Source organism: Vicia villosa, unplaced genomic scaffold, assembly GCF_029867415.1.
Source record: "Vicia villosa cultivar HV-30 ecotype Madison, WI unplaced genomic scaffold, Vvil1.0 ctg.003815F_1_1, whole genome shotgun sequence".
Lineage (NCBI taxonomy): Eukaryota > Viridiplantae > Streptophyta > Magnoliopsida > Fabales > Fabaceae > Vicia > Vicia villosa.
The window spans coordinates 105,067-117,065 of record NW_026706307.1 but is presented as its reverse complement, the minus strand read 5'-3'; the positions used below and the strand labels follow the sequence as shown (position 1 = coordinate 117,065).

General features: G+C 32.2%; 1 protein-coding gene across 1 annotated transcript in view; it reads left to right on the top strand.

The window, feature by feature from the left end:
- Window positions 1-2,318: 2,318 nt before the first annotated feature.
- Window positions 2,319-11,999, top strand: part of LOC131641536 (MADS-box transcription factor 23-like) — a 26,584-nt gene continuing 16,903 nt past the window's right edge. Inside the window, exons 1-2 of the mRNA XM_058911843.1 lie at window positions 2,319-2,451; window positions 2,749-2,964. Coding sequence (XP_058767826.1) covers window positions 2,783-2,964 — 182 coding nt within the window. The 5' untranslated portion in view covers window positions 2,319-2,451; window positions 2,749-2,782. The remainder of the gene's footprint in view (window positions 2,452-2,748; window positions 2,965-11,999) is intronic.

The window sequence follows — 11,999 nt, the reverse complement described above, 5'->3', positions numbered from 1 at the left end:
ATTAGCAGATGTGTTTACAAAATCCATGCGAAGTCCCAGAACTAATTATATATGTGGAAAGCTTGATGCATTTGACTTATATGCTCAAGTTTGAGAGAGAGTGTTGATATTTGTAAATATATTGTGTTAAGAATATTTGTATATAGAATAGTCTCACATCAACTATATCATGTAATTATTTGCAATCTCTCTATATATAATAAAGTCTCCGCAGTGCTTTACAAAACACACGGTTTATTCAAATGTCTCTTAATCTCTCGTATTTAAATATGGTATCAGAGCCTATCGATCAGACCATGGGCTGTCCACTGTTAATATCCACGCACCAAGCCCAAAAGAGTGTTGGGCGTGAGGGGGTGTGTTAGTGACACTTCTCACCTTACCAACCAGTTTATACCGGTTTTGTAAGGATGAGTTAGGTCAAACTATAATATTGTTATTATCACTGTTGTGTGATTGAGGGGAAGGGAGAGGGTTCTCATATCTAGGAGTTCTTAGATAGAAATAGCATGGGTAGTGATTTGGTTGTTGAGAACTTCAAACTAATACTATTATAGTGGATTTCCTTCTTGGCTTGGATGCTCCCATATGTAGGTGACGTTGCACCGAACTAGGTTAACAACTGAACTATATTATTTACTTTCTACATTTTCCTTTAAATTGTTCATTGTTTTGTCTGTTGTTACGATGTCTTAACATCACGTTTGATATTGTGTTTGACATCCTGGTGTTGTGACATTGTATACGACATTTGTCTTGTTGTGCCAGAATTTCATTTTAGCTACCATTTTTTCTCATATAGAAAATGGGCTAAGAGGTAAGAGAGATAAACTGATTCTTTACTGTGTTAGGTGAGGAAACTATAAGAACAAATGAAAATAAGAAGTTACTTGTAGTAGAAGGTTTGAGTGCTCTTTTTGATTGAGATTTGTGCCAGGTAGTTTTGGTTGGAGCATAAAGGTTAGATGTGGTACTCATAATCATATTCTAATTAAGGGTTTAGACAATCGTGGTATACTATACCGTCTAAAACTCAAAGAAATGGAGCTTGTCGGCGACATGATAAAGTATAACATGCTTCCAAGGTACATATTAAGTACATTTAAAGATAGAAATGCTGAGAATTCGACGAGTGCCGGACAAGTGTATAGAGTAAGAGCTACATATTGGTTTACTATTAGAGGTTCATTCACGAAAATATAACATTTTTAGAGCTTAATTCATAATGAGAAGTATTTGTGTTAGACCAAAAACATGGGGGACTCAGATGTTATGGGTGATATATTCTTGACACATCCTAATTCAGTGAAGCTTTTGAATATGTTTCATATGGTTTTGATCTTTAATTGCATTTATAAAACCAACAAATATATGTTATCACTACTTGAGATTGTTGGTGTTACGTCTACTAAGGTGACATTCCCCATTAGTTTGATTACTTGGAAATGAAAGGGATGCAAATTTCACATGGGAACTAGAGAAGGTAAGGATTTGTTCACATTCGAGAAATTATTTTCCAAGATCATGGTGACTGATCAGAAACTTGTCCTGATAAATATCATTAAAGTTGTTTTTCCATCTTCGGTCCACCTCTTATGTGTTTTCCATGTAGCGTAAAATGTTGGTGCAAAGTGCAATGAACTTGTCGAGGTTAATAGACATGAGTATATGATAGAACTATGTAATAAAGTCATGTATTCAAATACGATATTTGAATATAAATAACATTTGTAATATTTTAAATTAGTATGTGTTGATAAGGGGCACCCACTTTGCGTCTTTATAAACTAAAATCTTCATAAATATATTGGTCCAAATGTATAAATATTTAATAATTTCAATTAATCACAAATATTAAAAAAAATCTCTCAAACAATATAATACTTAATTTAGTATATTTGAATAATATTCATTTCAATCATTATTATAATTAATAATTTTTTATAAATTTATTAATATATTTAATTTTTATATAAATCAAATAGATTCTAAAAATAAAACTTTATAATAGTGATAAAGTCAAAACTAAAAAATATAATTATTATATCAGCAACATAAAAAAAATATAATAAAGGACAAATCAGACAATGTACTTGGCGCGAGTGCACTTTCGAGGCGCAGTCTCACCCTTATTTGAAAGAAGCGCCATTTATTTTCCGAAAAAAGGAAATAATGTACTCATCTACGGCATGCATAATCTTAACACCACGCGTCAGCAATGCAACGGTGATCGACACGAACGTCAAGAAACGAACAAAAGGACCCAATCAATTCCGAAATGTCAATCTCTCATTGGTCCACGTGGCACCCCTGAAAATACCACTACTGGTTTCTACCCTGGTTTTCAGTCCACCAACCAAAACAAGTCTCATCACTTTCCTTATATAGCTATTCTCACTCATGGCAATTCAATCGCTTTTCTGTTATAACAAACCAACGCGTTTCGCACCAGTAAGTTCTCTCTCCCTCTCTCTCTAGATTTTCTCTCTCTCTCTCTCTCTAGATTTTCTCTCTCTCAGAGTCTAGATTTTCTTTCTTTTTCGGAAACTTGATCCGATTTTCCTCCATTTTCGGCTTCTTTCTCTTCTGAATTGAACTGCAACAACGAAACTGCAATATTACTTATATTCTCACAGGATCTACGTTTTGCGTTTTTTAGAATTTTTTTTTTATGTTCATACTTTTGATTTTCATGTTTTTTGTTATCTTGATGATATTGAAGTTGTGATTCGTTTGATCTGTTTGCAGATTGTGTTTTTCTAGTTTGTTAGGGTTTATTTGAATGGGGAGAGGAAAGATCGTGATAAGGAGGATTGATAATTCGACAAGTCGACAAGTGACGTTTTCGAAGCGAAGAAACGGTTTGTTGAAGAAGGCGAAGGAGCTTGGAATTTTGTGTGATGCTGAAGTTGGAGTTATAATCTTCTCCAGCACTGCGAAACTCTATGAGTTTGCGAGTTCCAGGTAATTCGTTTTTAGTGTTTGTTTTACTGCTAATTAAACTTAGATCTTGTTTATTTTTTGGTTTTTATTGATATGCACTTTTGAACTCTATGTTGATTTGAGTGTGTTTATGGTCTTAAGGATAAGAAACTGGTTCAGTCATCATTTCTGTTATTGAAATAGTTATAATAATGTTACTGTTAATATTGAAAGGTGAAACTCTTGAATATGAACCAGTGAAGCATAACTGTTACATAAATCAAGATTGAAAGTTAGAAAGAGTAGTATCTGAAATTTGTTTTGGAAAAAACTGGATTGGAAGTAGAATAAGCATGTGATTTATATAGTGTTATAATATAGGTTTAAGTCCCTTTAGATTCTTTTCCATATACAAATTGAAATAGGTATATACTACTTTCTATTACTCAGGCCTTTTTGGTTTGATATAATATTTTGTATGCGTCATCTTTATTTTACTGAAATTTGAGTATATAAAAATTATTTCTACAAGTGGTGACATAATTAACTTTTTATATACTATCTATAACTTTATTAATTAATGAAAATAATGTTAATGCTGCTTGGGTCAAATGAGAGGCATGTCCATGCTCTTTAGCAATGAGATGTTGCACTGTCCCAAATAAATTAATAAGCCCATGGAATGTCAGTGTTAGAAACTTGTTTTTATTATCTTCTAATAAATGAATATATGCAACGAGCATAAAAATGTAAAGAGAAGTGATAATAGTATCAAACAATTATTTAGAATTTTATAGATACTGTCTTATTCAGAATTACACCTGAAATGTCCCCGTAAAGAAAATGTTTGAATATTTCAGATTAAATTTATAAAACTGTTAATTACCATCTTTAAATTTGATCACTAATATAGTACAAACACTCTTGCAATGATATTATTAAGTTCGACTCTAAGGCAGTCGAATGGCATGCAATAATGTTATCCCACTCAGAATGGAGTATCCATCCCTTTAACTATTTTTTGAAATAGGCATTTTAGCATCAGAAATAGGGCTGAAAATAAAAAGAGATAGGTTGGACTTGATTTGTTCGACTCAACTCATAAGAATTAGATCTATTCGAAATTTAATTTGAGTTTATCATAAAAATAAAAAGATTTAGTTTGAATACTTTGATTCAAAAAATGGTGCAATGCATATATGTTAAGTAAGTATATTTTTTCTTGAAAAATGCTTATTAGGAAGAAAAAGTAAAAATAAGAAAAACAAGAATAAATCTCAACCATTCTTTATCACAACCACCCCATAATGATATATGTGCATTCTTGTGTTTCTTGTTCAAATTCCTTCATACTAAATAGCATTACTCTTTTTTCTTAATGTGAGACTTTAATCGCAAAATTAGATAGAATTTTTTTCTCATTAAATAAGTTAAGTTGATTAAATCAATTAAGTTGATATCTATTCACAAACATGAGATGCGAGGGTGCAAATTTAAATGCGAGATTTTTAAGTATTAAATATAATTATTACTAAATTTCAATTATGACAATTTTTTTATACATAATAATATTCATAAGAATTATATACAATATTTATAGCTTTTGAATCACTATACAAGTTAATCTATAAATTATATATATATATATATATATATATATATATATATATATATATATATATATATATATATATATATATATATATATAATCGTACTTGATCAGACGGATCTTCAAGGCCTGCACGGAACTGGATCTTTGAGAAGTGGAGGGGGGGTGTACCTGTAAGGTACTCCGATGCTAAAGTGAGAAGACGGGCAATCAGAGTGCAAGTACAAGCTAAAGGTTAGAAGAGAATGAATACCTGACCCTCTAGTGAAAGAGGGTATTTATGGCCATGATCTCGCTACTGGGCTGGATTCCCAGGCCCAATTAGGAGACTGCCAGGTTTCCTAGGCGGAAATCTCGGAGATGCGTGAGTGTCCTCCGTCCTGGTCAACCACTCCGAAGTTCAAGGGAGACGCGGTCTTTTAGGGACCACAAGGACTCCGTATTATTCGGTGGGTTGGATGTGAAAGGAACCCTACGAGGAGAAAGGTCCTCGGCGGAGCAGGTGCTCGCGGGGAGCACGCTTGACATGCTTGGGTCTAGGTGAGGAGGTAAGTTCTCGTCAGGTGGGGTGCTCTAAGGTTCAGTGCCGTTGGGTCCTCGAGGAGATGAGCACTGTTTGCTCTTTGGGTTCAGGGATGCTTTGGGCCTCTAAGGTTAAGTGGGCCGAAAGTAGACTGGGCCGAATCTTGGCCCAGTCCAGAACAATATATATATATATATATATATATATATATATATATATATATATATATATATATATATATATATATATATGTATACATATCATTACTACGAAAATCACATTTCTTATCAGTTGGAAAAGGACTTTCATCTCTGTTCGGTGGTCGAGATAAGACATAGTGTCATTAAAAGTGCATTGCTTTTTCTCTTATGTAACTGACCGAGATAAAAAACTAGAAAACACACTATTTTTTCTCTCAAGTTGATCTGCCAACCGAAGGGATAAGTAAGGTTAAATTTTACCAACGTAATTCAATATATACAAATGTGCTTCAAGAACTACAACTTAGGGCATTGACTTAACATTTAAATCTCGAGAACCTCTACCTTCATATCTTCGATCATGATGAGACTTAAGAATTATTCATATAGTGTCTACTTTTGATAAATAATTTGAATAAAACTCAATAGCTTCTTTTATGGTGTACCTTCAACGATCTAAGCTTTAGGATGCTAATGCTTCTTTATATGCCTTTTAAAGATCTTCATGTGTCGTTCTATTGGATACATCCCACCTTAAATAAAGTGGGTCACAAAATCTAATCTTCCTGACTAGATGAACAATGAAGTGAACCATAATGTCAACAAATGATGAAGAGAAACACATCTCCAATTAGCACAAGATAGTTGGAACCTCATGTTCCAACTCGTATAATTTTTATGGATCAATACTTTATTCAGATAACATTGAAGAATAAGCACAACCTAATTACAGTTTTCTTACATTTTTTGGCAAGATGCCACGAAGCCACTAGTAGAAGTTGTTCCATTAAGACATGACAATCATGATATTATAAGCCAAGTAATTTGAGATGTTTCATTAATACAATGAGTTTGATACCATGTAAGCACTTGAAAAAAAAATTTCTAGACAAAATGTGACATGCTGGGGCAAATGTCTTCTTTTACCCATTTTTTCTTGAGCTAACTCTAGTCGTATACCCATCTCCACCATATCTAGAAGGACATTCTTACCATCTTTTGTCTTGCCTTAAATGTTTATAAGTGTCCCAAATAAATTATCACACACATTTTTCTCGACATACATAACATCAAGACACTTACATCGAATATAGACCAATATAAAAGATCAAAGAACATCGATCTCTTTTTCCATATATTTTTCTTCGCAAGCTCTTTTTGATTATTTTCCAAATACATATATTTGTAATAAAGCTACACCTATATTAAATTATATATACATTTCTAAATCATATTTATAAACTACACATTTTAACAACAAAAATTCAACTTACAAACCTCTAAGAGAGATATCAAGAATTTGATAAGTTAACACAACTAAAACAACAACATTAATGTTGGGTGAAAATGTAGATACAATAAGATCTAGAAGATTGGTTGATTAGACTATTTCCCTTAAAAATAATCAAATTCAAAAACAATTTTTTTGCAAAATTAGAGTTAAGGCGTAGAAGCAAACGTAGTAAATGAATTCAATATCTTATGTTTCATCATTATCACATAAATAAGAGATCAAAAAAATCATTAACTCAAATACATTTAAATTTGCTTTAAAAAGCACTTTAAATCCACAAAATTAGAGTTAGTACACTCTTGATTTAAGAGACAAATAATCATAAAATTAAATGCATTGTACACCTACACTTAGATGGAAATGATAAATTATGCTTCACATACATGATATGATGTAGAAAATAAACAGATAAAAGAATGTACACAGGATATATAGTGGTTCGACAATTCATCCTCGTTATGCCTACTCCACTCTTGATTTATCATAGGAAACAATAACATCTTCCTTCATGATAAAAGTAAAAGATACAAGTATTTTAGTACAACGAATTATTATTAAACTGAACACTAACAATCTAACGCTTTTGCAAACACAGATCTAAAAAATTAATTCTTCTTGCTAATGAAAATTTCTCGACTGCTAACATTCAAGATCTTTAATGATATTGATCCATCAAACTTTATAGACTCAACCAGCTCCAAGTTTCAATTTTGTAGCATCCTTTACTCGAATATAATGAAATATTCTCTGAGCCATTGTTCTATCACCGAATAAGGATAACTCCCAACTTTGTTCTGCGGCAACCTTCACTCGGATCCACCAAAGTCTTCCTTAGATAATGAAGAAAAACCCTTATGTTACATGACAAGCACCAATAAACAATGAACAAGAAATTATCCTTTATCCTAATACAAACCAAAAAACTTCACACAAAAAATATTAGATTCCCTAAGGTACCAAAATCTTCTCTCATACATAATATATCTCTCATTACCTTGATTTTGGACTTCTAACTTAAGATTCAAGCAATACTCAATATTTTAACTTCCATCCAATTTTTAAAAAGTCTAAAAAGACCTTTATATGGATCAAAAACTAATAAATTAAATGGAGAGCGAATTTAAGGTACATATCTAACAAGAGGCAAAATGTTAAATGCAAATTACAAAAAAGATTATTCAGGCGATAAATAAAGTTACAAATACACTTAGAAATATAATTGACAGAATATTAAAATAATGATACCACGGCTGCAATTAAATTTTAGTTTCCTCCTTTTCAATGTTTGGAAAACTTGGGATATTATTATTATTATTTGATTTGAGCGATCGTTGAAAATTGTAATTTGTGAACTTAGATTAAATGGATTCTTGCCTTATTGAACAACACGCAACAATTGATGATACACATGTGGAATCTTGAGCTATATAGCTCCTGCTGCATTAAATACTTAACGCGCGTAAATATCATGATAATATTACAACCCTTTCTTCCTCTGCATTAAACACTTAATGCGCGTAAATATCATGATAAGATCGCAACCCTTTATCTCTCTTTGATAAATATCAAAAAGAGATAAAGGCGAAAACAGATACGACACAAAGAGATGGATCCAAAATGAAATACAAGCCTATATGAAATGCCATACAATAACAGGCCAGTTTAAATTTCGAACAATGCAATTGAAAACATAAACACACAATTTCACAAAAACAATATGTGAAATAACTGAGCAGACAATGATATATATGAAACATCAACAATAATCAAAAGGATGGCAAAAACACGCCATACAAAATATTATTCCAAATATCCAGATGATCATAATATCCAATATGTACCAGAAATAGTAATAGAAATTATCATAGTCATGAAAGAACAAAACATAATTAAGCATAAATGATAATGCGGAAACTTATGATATGATATGATATAATATACTAACTTGTGGGAGGTTGGATGAGTAAGGATTAGGAGCAGGGTCAAAGTTATGATCAAGGCCAAAACCCAAACCCTTAAGATACTCAATGGCTTTTTGATGCTTGCTACAAGGGTGATCATTCATTCTTCGCTAGTAACCATATGGTCTTCCCTTGCTCTGACTTCAATAGCTTCTGAATGAAGACGAGAAATCATGCGCTCCTCTCTAATTTGGGTCGAAGATTGAATGTGATCAACATAAAAGTCCTAATAGAGCTTCACATTAAAAAGAAATGCATCTGTAGTAGCAACAAAGGAGGGTCTTCCGGGAACATAACCTTCCAGAGCATCTTCATTGGCAACAAACTTGTTATCATATGACTTTCCATGAACATCCTAGTAATACCAGCCATCTTGAACCTTGTTGTATCTCATCAATTTGAGAGTAGATGAGTCAAACACCTTAGGACCTTCCAGGATATCATCAAGTACATGAGTTATGTTGTTAGAGTCAAGTAGGTATTGCATAAAAGATGTGTAGAAAAAAGATCGCTTCGAAGAATTCCTGCGAATATTCATTTGTTCCAAAAGCCACATGAGATAGAGATCAAGCTCATAAACTCTAGCCCAGTCACTAGGTTATCTATACATCACTTTGACGACTACCTAGTGTAACATCCTCATGGGAGACTTCATTTGATTTATGTTGAAGTTAACAAAACCAATAGGATCTTTTAGAAAAGTCTTGCAAATTTCCTTGACAAATTGAGCACAACTGAAATATGGAGCCTTGGACAAGCATACTTTCATGCCCATGTTCTCGAGTCAAAATACAGTCTTAAAATTCGTAACCTTGAATTTAATCAATTTCTTGTCAAATTGAAAGTGAATACCTCTAGAGGATATCTCAGCACAATAGTAAAAAGCTTTCACATGATTCAGGATAAACTTTTGGTGGAGGTCAATGAACTTCAGGAAGTTGTGGTCTTTAATTCAAATCAAAGACCAAAATTTTGAAAATATTGAAAAATTATTTTTGAATGCATGAGAAAAAAAACTAATGAATACAAAATTGACACATGATTTTTTTTATAAAAAACTTTTATGCTTATGAGAAAATAAATTAATATTAATGAAGGAACATGTTATGCTCAGATGAATAAAGTGATCAGATGCGGGATATGTTCAGATGATTTATGTTATGCATACAATCACATAGACATACACAACATTACATGCACACACATAATTAAGGTACACTACAATAAGAGAAAAGGAGATTGAAACAATCATACCAATTTGACTATCTAGGCTTTAACTGGCCACACACAAAATGATTAGTAAACAACAACAAACATAACAAAAGCAAACTATTATAAATCATATACAATTGGATACTATTTCTATTACCCGTTTGAAGAACACTATCAGACATTCCTTTTCAAGATATCAAGTGAACTTCCACGTGAGATGTTCATGATATCTTTGATCATCATTGAATTGGATAGCAGATGATTTGTTACTTCATTTGCTTGAATAAGTATCTTGACAATATAGAATAATTGATTCAACACTTTGACAATGGTGTGGCCCCTTCAAAACTTAATTCTTTGAACTTCTCAGATGCTTGTTGAATAATCAATGAACATGTCGAATTTCACAAAACTATATTTCTCTTCTTTCACGACGACCTTGGAAAAGTAGGTCAACAAGGAAATGCTTTTTCCTTCTTTCACAACTCTTTCACAAAATTAATACACATATAACATACGAAGAATTTTTTAGATTTTCAAATAATCATCAGACACACTTTTAGGCTATGGTGCAATGTTCAGGTCACCTGCACACAACTCAAAAATTTGTTAGTTCATTCCTGGATGCATTTAATTTTAATGAACTATCATCATGATATTTAGAACTATTGATACACTAGTATTGGATTACTTCAAGTTACTTTTAGTCATTTAGATAATGATGTAAACTAAGTATATAGATGATAACTAAACATATTGAATCCTCTTTGACAAAATATTTTACAAGAACGCTTTCGGGATAAAAAACTACATGCTCAACTTTTAAAGTTGCTTAAACCTAGTCAAAAGATCAGCTCTGAGGCTAATTGTTGGATGAGAATATAGATAGAAGAAGGTCTAGAAGGGGAAGTTGAATAGAACGCCCCCTTAAAAATAATTGAATTCAAAAATGATTTTTTACAAAAACATATATAAGACGCAGAAGCAAAGATAATGAGCAGAAGCAAAACATAGTATATGGATTCAACATCATATGTTTTGTTATTACCATAGAAATAAGAGATCAAACAAAATCATTAACTCAAGTACACTTGAAGTTGCTTTAACAAGCAATTTAAATCCATAAACTTAAGAGTCAATACACTCTTGATTTAAGAGACATAATATTCATCAAATTAAATTCATCACAGACCTACACTTCTATGATGAAATACTATAAGCAAGATCTAATTATAGATGAAATTTTAATGATAATTATGCTTCATATACATGATATAACACGGAAAATTAAAAAGATAGGGATATACGAATGTAAACATGATATAAAGTGGTTTGACAATTCGTCCTTGCTATACCTACTCTAGTCTTCGATGATGTTAATCACTGGAAATAGTAACATCTTCCACTATGATAAAATTTAAAGGTATAAATACTATGGTACAACGAATTATTATCAAACCGAACACTAACAACACAACGCTTTAGCAATGACATGAATTATTCTTGTTGGCATAAATTATTCAACTACTAACATTCAAGTTCTTCAATGATCATGATCCATCAAACTTGATAGATCCAATGACATGCTCCAAGCTTAAATTCTAAACATCCTTTACTCGGATCTGGAAAAATCTTGTATGAGTGATTGTTCTATCATCGAATAATTCCCAACTTTGCTTTGGGGTAATTTTTGCTCTTTCTATATTTGAACTATAATAGTTTTATAAAAGAAATGTCATAGTCTCTCTCTCTCTCTCTCTCTCTCTCTCTCTCTCAATTTAATGGTATACAAAGATTAACTCTGCCCAAGGCCATGGCTTCTGATGGAGATTCACTTGACATTACTCCTGAATCATCATCTCTAACCTTCACCGCAAAGAACGTCTTTAAAACCTCCACGCAGTAGGTGACACTCGAGCTAGAAGAAAATAATTTTCGACCATGGAAGAAGAAGATCGAAGGCGTCATTCACATGCATAATGATGTAGAAAGGCTGGTTACGCGTATCGAAAAATATCCAAAATGGATGCCTGCTATGGCAGATGAATACCATGCCCTAATCAAAATCAAAATTGGACTCTAGTTTAACTCTCACCCAATTGTCAGGCCATTGGCTGCAAGTGGATTTTCAAGATCAAACAAAACATAGATGATTCTCTCGATGAATACAAAATCATAGTGGTAGCCAATGGTTTCCATCACCAGCATGCCTTTGACTTTATTAAAACTTTCTCTATAGTAGTGAAGCTTGTCACATTGTGTGTAATGCTTACTCTA